The sequence below is a fragment of the Taeniopygia guttata genome, chromosome 2 (genome assembly GCF_048771995.1).
Source record: "Taeniopygia guttata chromosome 2, bTaeGut7.mat, whole genome shotgun sequence".
NCBI lineage: Eukaryota > Metazoa > Chordata > Aves > Passeriformes > Estrildidae > Taeniopygia > Taeniopygia guttata.
Genome location: NC_133026.1, coordinates 39551486 through 39569957, shown reverse-complemented (window position 1 = coordinate 39569957; position 18472 = coordinate 39551486). Strand labels below are relative to the sequence as shown.

At 36.5% G+C, this 18472-nt stretch overlaps 1 protein-coding gene across 1 annotated transcript in view; it reads left to right on the top strand.

Moving 5' to 3' along the window:
• NEK10 (NIMA related kinase 10) overlaps positions 1-16915 on the top strand; it is a 93673-nt gene extending 76758 nt beyond the window's left edge. Inside the window, 2 exon segments of the mRNA XM_072924251.1 lie at positions 1847-1945; positions 15022-16915. Of these exon segments, the coding sequence (XP_072780352.1) occupies positions 1847-1945; positions 15022-15113 (191 nt within the window). The 3' untranslated portion in view covers positions 15114-16915.
• Positions 16916-18472: the final 1557 nt, after the last annotated feature.

Below are 18472 nucleotides of genomic sequence, written 5' to 3'. Positions count from 1 at the left end.
ACTTAAACCCTTAATCCTAAGAGAGCAGTGTCCCAGAGTACCTTGAATATGACATACCTTGTCCTGTTACACAGTGTGTCAGCAACATTGTAGTGTCATCAATTTAAAAGTACTGCAGATTTGTAGGAATGGCCTGACTGAAGAAGCATTCTTGCATGTTTTCCAGTGACATGCTGGATGCTTTCCAACAGAGAAAGATCTAATTACTAATATCAGAATTTCTAAATGTTCCTTCAGAATCTCCCGAGAGGGCTGCAATCAGCAAAGGATTTGAACTTTATTTCCTTGGCATCTGTGGGAGACTGAAGCTAAGATACTTCATTTATGAAATTATGATAAAGTAGTTATTATATTTATTATTGTACCTGAAGTTTGATGACTAAGGTGACTTACTATCATTCACATAATTCTCCCTCTGTAACTTAATTTGATTATCACCTACTTCCACTGAATTATGGAATCATCTAAGTAGTTGTTTGCTGTGAAACAGACTGATCCCAAATGCTGGATCCTTTCTTTTTTTTTGTAATAATTAACCTGAGGTGCTAGAAACTTCCTGGAAGGTGGCACATTGGTAGTACATTAGATGCTTCTAAGGATGCTTCTAAAGATGCATAAGGATGCTTCTTTGTGAGCTATCAGTTTCATGCTATCCTGTAAATGAAGTTGGGATTTACATTTACCAATTCCTGTATTTCAGCCATAACATTAAATCTACTAAATACCTCCTCATTTTGTATTGAGTTGAAGTTTTCAGAAATGAACGCCCAAAAATATGGTAAGAAAATGGAAGTGTTTATTATAAAAGTAACCTAATTTTCAGGTGTTCAGAAATAAAGGAAATTATTTGTAAATTTTATCAACTGTAAAATTGTGTTAGCTTCAAAACTACTGGATTTAAACCTGTTGAGAAGGGAAGAAATACTCTATCTAAAAAGTAAGTGGTAGTAAATTTAAAATGCTTGAAACATTGAATGTAATTCTGGGCATTTTACCTTGAAGGAAATATAATTTAGATATCATTTGGAGGTAATGGGAGAAACCTAAATAGAGAAAAGAATGATGTTGAACTGTTATAGCAAATGTTCTTATGAGGTTGTACAATTTCTGGAAATAAAATTTTTAAATAATGGAGTTTTAACTACACCAAGTTAGAAAACCTAATAAGAATTACAGACAAAAAGATTCCTCCACTTGATCAGTGGTGGGGTAAAGGTCTTCCAGCCCAGAGATTCTTCTGTTTCTGTAAATGTGTCATCATGCTGCATAAATGCATAACAGATTTCTCTCCTGTACACAAAGGTGAGTTGTTACCTGTGGATATTTTTAAAACTAGATGCTTTTAAGCTTAATGTTAGTATCATGCTCATATAATCAAGTAGCTGAACTAACTTTCAGATTTTAAAAGTGCTGGAATTCCTCTAATGGGAATTATACCACTTGAATATCAACTAACAATTTCACTTGAAGCCACAGTTTTAAAAACCAGAGTCATCTGCTGCTTCTCTCATAGGTTCAAGAGAATACACTTTCCTGTTTATCTTCACAGAAATGTGTAGTTTGTGACATTTTTTTCAGATAATCTGAAAAATTGTGCTTTATACTAAGTGCAGCTTGCAATGTTCAGTGTTTCTGGAGAGAAAAAGGTAGGATGTTAGTAATTTGTTCAGAAAAGTTCACCACTTTTCTATTAATCTAAAAAGTACTGAAATTTCTTTTGACTTCTGATTCTACTGGGAAATGTAAGAAAGTGTAAACTGCCTCCTAGAAGTTTGAAGTTTTGGAAAATATGAAGGATGTACTTTTCAGGTGTCTTTATTTTTTTGATCTCTTTTTTTTTCCCTAGATGCTGCTGAATTGATTGAACCCAATATGTTCACAGTGGATTGGCATGGGGTACATCTTTCTTTAGGTGGAAATATGTTGCTTCCAGATGACATAAAAGGTAAACAGAGCACCATAAACTTCTGTAGTGGCATATATTTTTCTAATAAAGTGTATGGTATCAAAGCAGAAGGAATTGCTACTCTAAGATCAGTCTTTAAAGATAATAAAATTATGTTGACCATACTGATATTGGGGGGGGGGTTGTTTGTTTGTTTTTTTGTTTGGAGTTCTTGGTTGACTGGGTTTTTTTGGTTTAATTCCTAGTAAGATACACAGTTTAGCGCTGCTGGAACTTTCTACTGATTGAAGAGACTACACTTTGAAATTATAAAGAAATATCACAGATGCAAATAATTTATGATTCATCCATGAAAATGAATAGAGATGTTTGTAACTGAAAATGTCATAGTAAGGATTTATCTGTCCTTATGTATGATTTTTAAACCAAGTCTGTTTAAACCCTTATGTTGTTCTTTTGTCATGTTTGAAATAGTTGTAGTGGGTTGATATAATTACATCGTTGGATCAAACCATACGAACTTGAGGAGGGAACACATACATATATGTATACATACTTTAGAATATATATCAATATATGTATCAATTCTACTTTGTACTAGTGATACTCAGACAAATCATAAACACCATGTAAAATCAAACCTGCCAGCTGTGGTGTCACCCTGGGTAGGGAACTATAATTCCTGGTTCAGAGACTTTTTTCATAATGTGTTTTTTTGTGCAATGGACATAAGGGAAATGTGCAGCCTGTGTTTTGGTAATTGTGCCATTTACATTTTTTCTAAATACAGAAAAAATTGTGTTGCAATCCATGGACTAGAGAATACAGTAACATTGAAATTTGTAGCACCAGGAAGAAGAGTGTGAAACCTTAATTTTGATGGCCTTTGTGTTGAAAATAGCATATCTATTCCACAGCTTATTGCAAAAACCAGAATTAATACTAGGTGTCAAGGGTGATATTGGAGTAGGAAATGAGTCTCTAACAATCACTTTAAATATGAGCATTATTTTGTTCCTGGAGACGATAATGTAATTTGTTGAGATGCTCATTATCTGTAATTTTTGAATCTCTTAACCTGCAGACAGTACTTTTGTCCTCACAAATTGCTGATGGCTGTGTGCCCTTTCCGGTAAAAATTTCCACTGTAAGTGGGAAAAAATAAGAAAGTTGCATTTCTGAGTTCTGTTACATTAAGTCTTTAAATTATTTTTCATTGGTTAGAATACTTCCCTAATGTGTGTGTGCCAAACATTTATATCATGCCATAAAATGACCCCACCTTTTCAGGGGGTCACTGTGCTCAGTGGGAATTACTAATCATGAAGCTTCTGTCTTGTCATTATGTTTGCAGTGAAATTACTAAGAAACTGATAAGGGAGCATAGATTCCAAATTCAGCAATATAACATCACTTGCCTTTTACTTTAAGCCATTTTTGGCGCTTCTGGCATGGCAGAAGGGATGACATATGAACAGTTGCAGATAAGCTGTATATTTACCTATATGTATTCATTTATTACTCTTAATGAACATAACTCACTGAAATTAAGTTCTTTTGTGTTGTAGACTAATTGAAGAGGTTCTAGAGGAAAGTGGTTATTATAGTTTCTCTTCTTACAGGTCAGTCTTGTCAATTTAAAAATATAAGGTTAATTATGATGTGCTAAACACAAATTTATTATCTTCCTGTTTATGTGACTGAAATTCACTTTAAACTTGGTTCAGTATGTGGTTTATTATAATATATGGATGCAAGGACTGGAAGAAATATATGTGGGACATATTAACTAATCTAAGCAGCTTTTTTTGGCCACATCTGTTTTCTTCATTCAGATGAAAGAGTCGTACAAGTGTGACAGCAATTTCCTCACATTTTTCCCCACATAAACTCACATCTGAACAAAAGGTTAATTACATAGAAGAATATTTTATTTTAATACTCTGCCATTACAGGGTTTAAAGGACAAAGCTGATATCTTTAGCGAAATATTTGAGTACAGTGCAAAATCCAGTATAAGTGTTTACTAGCACAAAAGTGCTCGGGGATGAAAACAAATGTGGTGGTCTTTGAAAATAGGCAAATGCTTTGCCCTCAAGATGGTATGTCTTTTCCTGCAGGAAAATTTTGACACAAGAAAGAAAATATATTAACTATATAATTTCTCATGTTTTTCATCTGACATCCTGTTATTTATTGTCTCAAATATTCTTTAATGCAAAAGAAACATTAACTGCTTCAGTTAAGTTTATTCTTGTCTTTACATTAATCACCATTTTAAAGTTTGTGAGACTACAGTTAGTTTAGGTTTTCTATAAAAACAAATAAACAAACATAAACCCTCCCAATCCCTTGCCCTCCCTATTATAAGTATTAAGAGATTTTAAGAATGGTTCCTGGTGCTTCAGCAGTATTTTTCAGTTATTTCTTGTCTCTGCAAGGTTTTTGGTATGACTCAAGCTCAAAAAATTTTTGATGGTAGTCTGAATATTTCTATAGGCTGGTATTTATAATATTTCTATTAAACTGGTATTTCAACTTGCAAGTGTCTTGCAGCTGCCAGCTCAAAGTATTGTAAATCATGATTCAACACTACCAAAATAAAATAACGGTTCAATCTTTAAACTTTCAGGGTGTGCTTGAATTATGTTTACAGATTACTTTTTAATCCATAAGGTCTAACAAACTTCTTTATGAATGCTTTCAAGTATTTCAATATTTTTGCCCTCATGACAATCTCCCAGAATTTGATGCAGTAGAAAAGCATCACAAAACTTATGAAAAAAAAAAAAAAAAAGAAAGAAAAAGACATCAAGTTCTGCCAAGTCCTGTTATAAATATACAAATGCGTTGTAGTTTTATAGGCATTTATCTCACAGACTAATAAAAAGTGTCTAAATGTAGCAAAGGAGGTGAATATGCTGTATATGGACTTCAGTGATTTTTTTTACAAGAACTACTACACAGATAAGGTATCTATTAAAGGAAATCAGCATCATAGAATATTTCATTTTGAAAGGACATGTTAAGGATAGAGTCCTGCTCCTCACAGGACTTCCTAACACTAAGCCATATGACCAAGAGCTTCATCCAGATACTCCTTGAACTCAGACTCCTTGAACTCCTTGGTGCAGTGACCACTTGCCTGGGGAGACAGTTCCAGTGAGGAACCTTTTCCTCATGGCCAATCTGAACTTCCCTTAGCACCATTTCATTTCATTCCCTTGTGTCCTATTACTGTAAATGTAATTGCTGAAATATAGAGCATACTTCAAGATTGCAGGCATATATGCTGATACTTTTAACATATGAGTGCCACAGGAATGCACATGGTACTACCAGCAGTGAAATAATTAACTGTCTTTTTTTTTCTGATTTATTCAGAACTTTTTTTTTTTTTTCTGCTCTGCTGGAATTCCTTAGAGAGTAGCTGTTCTGCAGAAAACTAGCTTAAGATTCTAAATCTTTAAAAATGTTATTTTAAGGGAGGCATAAAAAAATTATCCTTCATAGCTACAAGGGATGACAGCATAATATAAAGTATTCTTCTCAATTCTGCAGAAGGAAACAGGTGAAAGAGCAAGCAGTACATTTCAACATGTATGTAAGCTCTGGAGAAGGCTAGGGATATTCATCCTTAATCACATTGGTTGATGTGCTATGTCTTTGATTTTCACAGGAGCACAAGAAAATTGGAAAGCACATTTTGTTTTTCCTGAGTCATGCAATTTCTTTAGCAGTACTTGGAGTATGTTATCCACAATCAGTGCTGATCTGTTTTTTTTGTGGGATTCGTAGCAAACCCAAAATTGATTTTGGAGTGAATTTTGGAGGAATGGAGTGAAATCTCCTCACAGGTATGAATCTCCTTAGAAGCTAAGATGTATGTTGTCTAGATTTTTTGGGGGTTTTCTTAATGGCTTAGATTTGTTAATGGCATGCATACAACTGCTATTGCAGATTTTGCCTGACTCCATTGCATGCATGTCACTACAGCATGTCCTGGCTTTAGCTGGCAGATACAAGACAGTCATTCTGCAACCCTGTTGTTGGTCTGTCACCACCAACTTGTTTTTTCACTATGCTTTTTGTGTTGAATTGACCATGGCTGGATGCCAGGTACCCACCACAGCTGCTCTGTCACTCCTCTCCACAGCAGAGCAGGGAAGAGAAAATATGACAGAAGGTTCATGAGTTGAGATAAAGACAGGGAGAGTCATCACTCACCAATTCCTGTCACAGGCAGAACAGACTCAGCTTGGGGATATTTGCTGAATTTATTACAGATCAGAATCAGAGCAGGATAATGAGATGCAAAACAAATCTTAAAAATACCTCCCCCACTCCCCTCTCTCCTTCCTGGCTTTACCTACTCCCCCAGAGTGGTGCAGAGAGTTAGGGAATGGGGGTTACAGTCAGTTCATCACAGGTTGTTCCTGCCACTGTTCAGGGAGAGGAGTCCTTACCCTTCTCCACTGTGAGATTGCTCACACATGAGACAGTTCTCCACAAATTTCTGGAGCCTGAGTGCTTCCCATGGGATACAGTTCTTCACAAACTGCCCCAGTGTGGGTCACTTTTCCATGGGATGAAGTCCTTCAAGAGTAGCCCTACTGCAGTGTGGGTGCCCCACAGGATCACAAATCCTTCCAGGAAACCTGCTTCAATGTGGGCTTCTCTCTCCATGGGTCTTCAGATTCCTGCCAGGAGCCTGTTACAGCATAGGCCTCCCACAGGGTCACCGTCTCCTCTCAGGCATTCACCTCTCCAGTGTGGGTCTCTCCCATGGGCTGCAGGGGGATCTCTGCACTCCCATGGACCTCCCTGGGCTGCAGGGGCACTGCTGCCTCACCATGGGCTGCACCACGGGCTGCAGGGGAATCTCAGCTCTGGTGCCTGGAGCACCTCCTACTCTCCTTCACCACTGGCCTTGGTGTCTGCAGAGTTGTGTTCTCACATATTCCTCTCACCCTTCTCTTCTCTGAGCACAGCTAAATCTGAATAACTTTTTTTCCTTTTAAATCTGTTATCACAGAGCCATTATCACCATCTCTGATTGGGTCAGCCTTGGCCAGCTGCAGTTCCTGGAGCCAACAGGCATTTGCTCTGTCAGACATGGGGGAAGCTTCTGGCAACTTCCTACAGAAGCCACTCCACTACCAAAACCTGTTCATGCAAACCCAGTTTAAATACTATTATTTGCTATGATGCATAATTATGTTTGGTTCCCCTGTCATTATTATGTTAATTGTTTCCCAGACAAGGTTCTACACCCAAATAAGTTATATTCTTTCCTCCAGAAAACTGAGAGACCAGGCTTTAGCCTTGGCTGTCAAAAACATGTCTATATTTCCAGAGAACTTGCCATGTTTTCTGAAGTGTGTTCTGCTCAGTGCAGAGCCTTCAGAACTTAAACAATTTTTATTTTTTGCTGCTCACACTCTGTCCAAATAGCAGAGTCCAGTATTGAATGATTCATTTGGTTAGCAGACAGAATCATTAGGTTTCACCTCAAACTCTCCAAACAACATGAGCAAGCTAGAAGAACAAATCAGTTTCCTGAGCTGCACTGCAAGTCACTTATCAGTGTCCACCATTACCTGGTTTTAGTCCATCACGCAGTAATTGGTTTGCAGCCCTCACAACAACATCCTATCAGCCATTCTTGCCTAAAGCAGATTTGAGCCTGGCTCTACTGCCTCTCTTTTACATACAGTGAGACATTTCAGAAGCAACTGCAAATTTTCCAGCAGAGCCTCAATCCATCCTGTAACTTTCCTGCAATCCTCTTCTTGGAAAATTGTTCACAGAGGAGCTTTAGAAAAAAGTATTTAGAATAATGAATATCTGTATCTTACTTACTTTAGCAACATATAGGCCAACACTATTTTTAAAGTTACTTATGTTACATTAAAAGCTTTTAGTTTAGACTGGGTTTTAGATTTTCTAAGCTGTAGTCATGCAGCATGTGTGGGTCTTTCCCAGTGGAAACAGAATGACAGTGCTTCTAGCAGGAAACAAATTGCCTTCCCTTCAGCTCATAATATGGCTCTAGCTTGTCTAGTAGAAATGAGAAGGGAAAGAACTTCAAGGGCTCAGAAGTCCTTAGAAGGCACATCAAAATACCACAAACTTGATTTGAAAAATTGCAAATGTTTAAAGATGCTTTTCATTTTAGGGCCAAATTTCCTCACGTTTTCTGACCAAGTTGACATTGACATTGACATTATCCATTACATATATTGTAAGGCTACAAGGTGAATTTTGGTTTAGAACAAGGAACTGGGATGTGTGCTATGGCTAAAAGAATAATTAGCTAGATAACATAATAATGCAATCTTCTACCTCACTGTGGAACATGCTTTATAGAGAAAATTGTGAAAATATGTTGTATTTATTTTCTGGTTTAGGGGAATATATGCATTGTCTTTCTCTCTCATCACTGTTGCTCCTTATTGTGCCCTTCTAATATTCCAAGAAGATAAGATGGGAAACCAAACTTTAAGTGATGTGATGACATGAAAATTGTAGTAGGACAAATGAACTGTATAAAGAGTTAAAAATAATTCAAGCCACTTGATTGGGTGATGAGAGAAGCATGAATTCTTTAGAAACTGACAGCTTCATAAGAATAATGTCATGCTGCTTTTTTTACCCTATTTTCATTATAGTAGTAATTACTATCTCAATACCAGTCATTTCATGGGGATTAATGACCAGCTGAGGATAATGACCCTCAGCTTTATCTTGAATAATCAACTTGTGCCCATTTATCACTAATCTCCTGAAATTACTCAGCACTCCAATTGTATTACTTATTTATACAGAAATTTGGTAAACATGCATAAAAAGACCCTGTAATGTTTCCAAATTATTCCGCTCACATCCATTGTGCCACTCTTTTTCTTTTCCACCTTCTGATTTAATATTATACTGCACAAGAAGCAAGCTCCTTGTTTGTGAGACTATTGATGAATAAGGCAGTGAATACCAGTTTCAAAATTTCATCCTGCTTTTTTATATTAAAGTACACATATAACACCCAAATTCATGCAGAAATCTATTTTTAATAAATTGCTTGAAGAGATCTAATCCAAGAGAAACTCAGTTATAAGAAAAAATGCAGTGGTCAGAGGTAGGAGATATGTTCAGCTCAGTGCTGTAGCTCTGCTGTGGTCTCACTCCCACGGGCAGCCTCAGCACCACACATCCACTCGTTCACTCCCCTGCAGTAGGACAGGTGAAAGAACTGGAAGAATACAAGTGAAAAAGCTCTTGGCTTGAGATAAAGATAGTTTAATAGGTAAAGCAGAATCTGCACCTGCAAGCAATGCAAAAGAAAGAATTAATTCTCTGCTTCCCAACAGCAGGCAGGTTTAGCCATTTCCAGGAAAGAAGGACTCCCTCACATCTCACGATTACTTGGGAAGACAAGTGCCATAACTCCAAATATACCACCTGCCTTTCCTTCTTCTTTCCTCCAACTTTTATTGCAGAGCATGATGCCACATGGTATGGAACATCCCTTTGGCCAGTTGTCAGGGCTCAGCTGTCCTGGCTGTGTCCCTTCCCAGCTTCTTGCACACTCAGCCTAAGCACTGGTGGGGTGGTGAGAGATGCAAAAGTTGCCCTGGTGTTGTGTAAGTGTTGTTCAGCAATAACTAAAACACTGGTATGTTGTCAACACCGTTGCCAGCACAAATCCAAAATATATCAGCATGCAAATTACTGTGAAGAAATTTAACTCTAACCCAGCCAAAAGCATACAAGCTCGAATGACCATGTCTGTTTGTGAGGAATGCTTCAACATTTGTTTTGTAGGAAAAAAAATGGTTGCAGTGCAAGTAAGACTAGAAGGAAACAGGCTTCATAATCAAATGCATATATTGATATGTTGTCACAAAATTTCTTAACTTTCTTCAGTGAAATTTATTTCATTGTTATTGAAATTTTAGAAATAGAGAAGTAACTAATTTTGTGGTTAGAAAGAGCTATTTCATGAAGAGCTAAACTGTCAAGTGTGGCTCTAATGATAGCTATACATTTTTAACTACTCAAAGAATATCTCAAGGTATTGTCCCCAGAAGGATTATATAGCTCAGGAATGACAGCAAAATCTGAACAGTGCCTTTTTGAGGCTGCCCTCATTTGTATTTGGTCTATGGTCCATAATTTGAAAATAGAAATTCATTAGTGGAGCTTTTGCTGCCTGCAAATTTTTACCATGTTAATTAAGTATTCTTCAAAATAATGTACCTCTTTAATTCTGTTATATGGCTGACATTTGTACTTCGTTTAGTTAATGGTTTTTTAATGTTCTAGAACATACTGAACTAGGCAATAGATGACAGTACACAGCTCCAACACTCCTGGAATCTAAAGCAGGTCTTTTGGCTTGGTGATATCTAGGTGATTTAAGATATTCTGCTCCTTTTTATTCTTGCCTGGAATAATTTCCACTAATGTTGCCAGGTATCTGTTAATTGTTTTCTTCTTCCAAATTGGCCGTGTAGGTTTCTAGTTCTCACACATACAAAAGATTGTTTTGGCCAGCAAGCCATACCAGCATTCTGCTGAACTGTACTTCTCCCAAAGGAGGTAAAAAAGTTTGCCAAAGCACAGAAGTACTTTTTACTATTATTAATATTATTTTACTATTATTACTATAATCATCATCATCACTACTAAGCATTCATGGCTGCAACTGTCTTTAATTTACCCCCCTGCAGTACTGATGGCTGCCAGCTGAGGGTCTGTGTGGCACTGTAAGTTTCCAGTCTATTTCCGCAGACCAGCATTCACTTCACCTTTTGAGTCAGCTGTCCTTCCACTAAGAGGCAGTATTGGCCTATCTTTCCTAAGTCATAGATCCCACAGAAATTAAAAGCAACATGAAAACCTGGTGTAGCAACTGATCCTAGGTTTAATTTCATCCAACTCCTGGGGTTAGACAGTGACTATAATATTTGTCACATTGATAAATACAGAGAGTTCCAATGACAAACATTTGGGCATGACATGGATTTAAAGACACTTGCTGGACAGGGTTCACTGCAGCACATGGTGATTGTCACAATGTGCCTTTTCACACTTGCTAGAGAGATAATTTTAACCAAGTTGTTCCAGCTGCACAGATATAGGCTGCATTCAGAAGATATATGTCCAGGCTTCATGGTAATGGTAGAAATTTTACAGAAATTATGACTTATAAACTAGGAAAAATGTATGCTTTGGATTCTAGGGCATTACAGCTCTTCATGTCAAAATCAAGTGGTCAGGTGTGAAAAATGTATTGCTAACTATATTTGTAGAGAATTGCAGAAATGTTCTGGTTATTTCATGGATAACCAGTAAGCTGGTAACAAAGATAATTTTAATTTTTTTCCTGGTATTACAGTGCCATGACAAAACATTTTTCCCACTTTGGTTAGTAGGTCAGTCTTTAATTTATTTTTTTATTTTATTTGAGGCTTGTTTTTCCTGTGAGTCAGTATGATAAGAATTGTGGAAGAAACTGTTGGTTTTTAGCAATTAGTTAGCATCAAGACTGCTAGACTTGGCTCACGTTAGTACTGCTAGGTATAAAAGATGGATAACCTGGCTGTTATTCATGACATTGTGTGGTGTAGAACAGAGAAGTAATCAATCTGGTGCAAGTACCAAAATAATCTGATCACATGGTAGGATTGTCATTGATGCAAAACCTCTTCCTACACTCAAGCTGAGGATTATCTTTAGCAATGAGATATATAGAAAGGTGCTTTTCACCTCTTGTTGGAAAAAATGAAAAAGCATCTGGCCTGAATTTAGACTGACTCACAGGTATCAAGTAATTGATATAGTTCAGTGATGTATAGACAAAATTAAGTGGTCTCCTGACACTAGGAATGCCTGAAGTCCTGACACTAGGAATGCCTGTAGAAAAAGTGTGTGTTTATGAAGCTGTCTGTCAGCATTTGGACTGTGGCACTGACTGTTTTCAACAGCAGGCAGATGGCTCTGGTCCCTTGCAGAGATCACATGCCCTGAGTTCTCAGATATTCTTCTGTGAGCTCTCCACCTTTGAGTGGAAGCATCTGTCATCACAGACTTGTTTGGCCAAGATAAGATGGGTTTGCTCTGGCACCTCTGAAGCAAGTCTTTCTACCAGTTTGATGAAAAGATTTAAGAACAACTACTGTGCACGAGAGATGTCTGCATGGTGGAAATCATGCATAGAGCATAGATAAACTGTCAAAGAACATAAAATAGAAAGGCACCTTCCTACTTAAGCTGGTTCAAAAGCTCAGTATAGTCTAAAATCATTTTTGTGCAAGCATTCTTGTACAGCTACTGTGAACTTAACATTTTCAGTTGAAGTAAAGAGGAAGTTTTTTGGGTTTGCTTTTTTTTTGTTGGTTTGGGTTTTTTTGCGGGGGGGCATAAGGTTTCTTTTTGTTGTTGGTTAGTTTGGTTTGGTTTGTTTTTTAGGCTTTAATGGTTTGGTCCAGCTGGTCAGTTTAGCTGATAAGAATGTAATATCCTTCCGTTTCATAGCAAGATGGTGTTTAAAGGCATTTTGGGGACTCTTAGACTAAATAAAAGACAATCTGAAAGTTTGTGAAGAAATGGAAGATGAAATTGACCTCAGTGTTCAGAAATCAGGGCCATACAAAGATAAAATCTTTTAAGGTCTCCTTAATGACTGCGGCTAGAGGAGGAATTGTAGAGTTACATTGGTTACATAGGTGGGTGTTTTGATATAAGGGTGCAAGACAGAACAAAAGCTATTCCAGGATGTCAGTATGGTACTAACAGACACAGTGTTCCTCTAAGTACTGTAGTTATGTCCTTTGTTTTCGAGTACTCCCTTTTTACTAGCAGAACATCAATTTTCTGGTTAGGGAAAGTCAAATCATCATGTTTCTGACATGGTACTCCATAAAGATAAATTTTAGGCCTTGTCATAGTATCAACTGCAGTTTTCAAAGTTAATTTGAAAGATTTTACTAAGACAAATCATGGGAAAATAATATAAAAAGAAGGAATAACTGTTTTCCTTACTGTGACATTGTGTCTGTAAACCCTCTCAATCTTCTGAGCTTTCCATGTTCTTCTGGAGTCCTATAGTTCTATAAGTCTGTGCCATGGAAGGATCTGAAAGATTTTACCCTTTGTATCACTAAATGAAGGCATTGAATTTAAGAAACTTTGGCCTACCTTGCTTGCTCATATTAAAAACATTCTAGTATTGTTTTCTTTATTAACTTGTCTGTTATAGCAAGGATTAGCCAAAAAAGTTTGGGTGTTTTTTTTTTCCTCACAGGTATTTCATCCTTCATTTAACAAATCTGTGCCAGTGTCATGATTTCAAAAGAACCCACAGTAGTAGGTGTATGATTAACAGTAGCCTTGATAGAGTACTGAAATTGCTGCAATATTGTCAGGTCAAGTCTAGACATCAGAACAGAAAGTGAGTCTGTCTCATCATCTTAAGGTAGTGCCTGGGCAAAGAACTGATAAGAAAAAAACTGATGAGATAGGAGCTAGGAAATGAGAATACATCTAGTGCAGAACCAAGAACAGCAGGAGATGGAATGCAGGAATTCTAAGAAGGAGATTGGTTGGGGCAGAAGGAAGAACAACCTGTAGCTGGGACTGACCAAGAGAAGAGAGAATGGTTTGCAGTTGGGGCAGGTGGTAGACACATAGAACAAGAGTCAGGCTCAAAAGCTCAGACAAAAGGGAATCCAGAGAGAAATTCTTACAACCTTTCAATACTTAAAAAGGGCTTAGAAGATAATTTTTTTTTTTACCAAGGCCTGTAGCAATCAGTGAGGGGCAACAGTTTTAAACTTAAAGCCATAAATATAGATTGGACATAAGGAAGAAGTTTTCTGTCATGACAATGGTGAGACACAGGGAAGTTGTGAATGCCCTATCCCTGGAAGTGTTCAAGTTCAGTTTGGATGGGGTTTTGAGAACCTAATGATAGTCTTCCCTGCTCCTAGCAAGAGCATTGGCCTACATGATCCTTAAAGGCTTTTTCGAGTCACAACCATTCTGTGATTCTAATTTTTGTACAGATATGGTGCCCCATCAAGGATTAGGTTATTCACATAGCAGGTTAAGTGGATGTTTGCTGTCAGCCTTTACTCCACATGTTTTGTTTTTCCTTAAGTGCTCTTGACTTTACAACTTTAATAACAATCCTTCAGCTTATGGATTTCTATCTACCTTTGTTGAAATGTGCATGCGAAGCTATAAGCTATTTTTTGTATTTTTTCTTTCCTCATTCCTGGAATACTTTGATATCCTTCAGTACTTCAGTAATCAAAATAACACTGCTTCCTGAGGGGCCACGAATAAAGAAATGTTTGCAAGGCCTTTATGTATCTGAGTTATACAAATTGTATACAAGTAATCTGGAAAAATTTTAGAAGAGGTTTTAACTTGCATTGGAGACTGGTAGAACATTGAGACAAAACCAAAACAACCAGTTTTACTTTTTCACAGCATTGATTATGATAAATCTTTGCATCATATTTTCATAGTATCGTTGTAACAATATAATGCAGCTTGATTTGGAGACAAGTTTCACCAATATAAAGCTGACAGATGCAGCTTCATCACTTTCTCAGCTAATTTTCCATGTAGCAAGCTAAAGAGAAATGAGAAAAGAAGTGATGTTAAAGACTTACTTTCAACTAGTTCTTCATAGTGCTGAAGTTTCTGGACATGTTACATCAGCAACATAAGTTAAAGCTGTCCCACAAATGCATTATGTTGCATTCAGGCTTCATTGATTATCTGTGGGAGACCTTTGCACCATGCTGTTCTAATTCTATTTGTATGCTGTGAAGACTAGTCTATAAATTTTGAGTCAGAGGATAATTAGACAAATTCCCTGTATGTAACATAAATGACAGAGCTTCACCCAGAGATTTCTGCATCAAACTGTTGTAAACTATGAACTAAAACCATTTCATTTGATAAATTTTTGAGGTTCCTTGGCTTCTATATCATGCTCATACATCAGCTTTCCGCTGGTAGCACAGAGATTGATCCCATGCCTGGTGAGTGTGAATAGTGAGAAATTCTTACTTCCAACTATCTACCAATTTTTTCCCCCCCAGGTATCTCTACTATCCGAAGGGAACAAGGAACTATCCAGCAGAAGAAAAGAACATGTGATTCTAAACAAAGGGTTTGGAATTGTTCCCAATGAAGTCATCCTGCCTGTACTTCAGCAGAGGCTGATTACCAAAGGGCCAAGCTTTGCTCATTGAATTGCATACCGATGTGGGACAACTTCAAGTATCATTTCCAGATGATACTCTTTAGCTTTGTTTACAGCAAAAGCACTTTCCAATAAGTATTGTGAAAAATGCTTCTAGGTTTATACATTAGGAAAAAAGCACAATTCTCAACAGTACATATTTTCTATGTTTACAATTTTTTTTAAGCTGTTGCATAGTCAGGTTTTCTGGAACGATGGTTCAGTAGCTTTATTTATATTCATGCATGCTTTCTGTGTAAAGAAAAAGAGCTTTGTAATGTGACCAGACAGAAAATATATGTAGATTCATTGTACCAGAATTAGAAACAGATTAAATACCCTCAGTATGATTTTAATATTTAGAAGGAATTTCACTTCTTACATTTGGATAGTAGCAAATTCTAATCCTGATGTGATATGTTAGTAGTCACTATTTGCAACTGGCACAGCTTCTGAAATCATTGTTACTTTAAAACCAGCTGATTTTACTGCTATTTCTGTCTTCATATTATATGTCAGTAGCCACACGTTGTATAGATCTGTGTACATAAAATGTATCATGTACATATATATACATTTTATATCCACAGTAATTTTACTCTTTAACAGGCTTAAGTAAATTAAATGCATTTTTTGTTGCTAATCAAAAGTACTTAAGGACATTTCCAGAATTTCAATATTTATTCACTGTGTTAAATTAGATTAAAATGTCTCACTCCAGCAACAGAGAAGCTATGTTTTTTGTCTACAGTTTAGTTAGGAATTCTTACTAAGTGCAAAGGCTTTTCTCTACAGTTGCTACTGTGGCAACCATAACTGTTGTAAAGTTACAGGATGCACTTGGTGGTTGTGGTTGAAAATTGTCAGCTTTATAGTAATCACACAATTACTTGTAAGTAATTTGATACAGATATGTAGTGTACATTTTTCTTTATTTTTCCCCCAGTGGTTTGTTTGTAACTTTAAATAGCTAATTTGTATTAGTTTTGTAACAATTTAAGTGTATAATTTTACCTTTGTGACTTCAATGCCCCAAATTGTGAAGCAGTGAAAAGGGACCCAGTGGACCATGCAAAAAACCCCAAAAACAATAGTAATAAAACTGATCATTTTTTCACATACATATTATGTTGAAAGTCATCAGGCACTGCCTTTGCATCTGTACAATGGTGTGATATTGATAGCAAAGGTCTGTTAAGGGTCAAGGTGTATCATTGCTAAGGTATCACCAGCAGGTAGCTATAGTTTGCACCATGAATCGCTAGAGATGATGCATTTCTTGCAATGGTGCCGCTCAAAATCAATTTCTATTCTAGTTCACAGTGTTAGTTTTGCTTTGCTAGAATGAAGAAAGGGAATGCAGTATGGTTAAATCTGATGGATTATATAGCAAATCCACACTGCATATGACTACCAATGGAACTGATTACATGGTTATTTTATCAAAAAATCTTTATTTAAATTCAACTTTGATATGTTCTACTCAAATTGCCTATGAATTCTAATAATAATTTTCCACTGAAATAGCATATAACAATCTACACTTAAAGTAACCTATTTTAGTACAAATTTTTTCAGAAATTTTTATAATTCTAAACTGCCAGTGCACTGAATGCCTTCGAAATACTTTTGACTTTATTTCAAGTGTGTTTTGAAGTATTACTGTTTATATATTGTCTGGATTTGTATGATTTAAATTTATAATTTATGGTGGTTTCTTTTTGTTGAGAAATAGAATATAATTAATTAGTGTTACTGTTATTTTTTATTGTATTTTTAGTGCTTTTAATTTTGAAGCAAATTTTGTACTTGTTTTTGTGACTGTGAGACATGGAATACTAGGTAGTGGCCAGCAGAGGAGCAGACTTCTCTCCAGTAACTCCAAGAAAACTCCAAATGGATTGGTGGCATGTGCAACCACCAAGGCTTTGATTTGAAGAAGGAAATCAGTGGTCTTTTCTGTTTCTTTCCCAGCGTTCCATAGGATTATTTTTCCCTCTCTGGCTGCAACAGAACAGACATACTGACTGTTGTAGGAAAGAGCTGATTGATGCATTTTGCATGTAGGGCAACCAGTGGCTACAGAAGATCCATTATCTAAGCTGCTAAATAGTTTATGGCATGAATACATAGATGCTCTCCACTGAGACCAGCTTCCATTGTGTTTCCCATTGTAGGAAAGGTAACAAGAGCCAGTTCTGACATGAATGATTTCTGTATGGCTCAATTGTGTATAGATAACACGGGTAAAGCATATTTAGGGGAACACAGAAACCAAAAGTAAGTTGCTCAATATCTTCAGCAAAGTTGAGAATGGAACTGACATCTCTGGGTTCCAGTCCAGTTCATGACTGGTATCCTTCATGGTGTGTAGCTCTTTTTTTCCTCATATATTTGACATCTTTAATGTAACCTGTGCAAAAATCGGAGAAACAGTCATAGTTGAGCTTACTGTTTAGCTAATTGAAAAAGATCCTGCAAAGTTGAAAATCAAGATGTTGAAAAGATGTTGAAAAACTACAGCTACAGGTGTAGTTTTTCAACATGGTTAGTACCACAAGAGCTAACTTTTCATAATTTGTGAGTTAAACTGTGACTTATGCAAGCCTTTCAGTTTGCTTGGCTGCACTAGAGTGCCTGAGATTATGTAGTGTTCTGTCTTCTATTATTCATGCACTTACTTTCTACAGTCATCTGATTACAAACACTTTCTCAGGAGAATGTACCCTGTATATATTCTGTAGCCTGATTTACATATGTTATGCTCTGTCTGAATCATTTCCCAGTCTCCTTTCATATCCATCTGAATAATCAGATGTTGACAATGGACCAAATAATAAGTTTTATTCCATAAGGAAATTCCTGTTTACAGGCACAAAATAATGTGTTTAAAGACTGTTTCTTAAAGTCATTGTAATTTTGTGGGACTAGTGCCTGGTTATTGGTATTTCACATCAGGAAATTTGACTAGTTAAGGAACTTCTGGAATTGTGTTCATTGAAGAAGAAAGGCTAACAAATTCCCATGCTGTGAACAGGAAAGCTTATAGCAGTAATTTCTCCAAACTGAATAATAGACACAATTTTAGCATGTATGAATTCTGCCCTACTTTTGGGAAGAACCAGCAATTCTGAATGACTTCATTTCAGGAGATGTGAAAAGAGGAAGCCACTTGAGAATATTTGGGTTTGACTGTATGAATTCACCATGCACTTGAATTAAAAGACTTCTCAGCTGAAGGTTTCATCTTTCAATTTGTCTAGACAGATAACAGCAATTGGAAACAAAGATCTTCTAATTAATTTTGT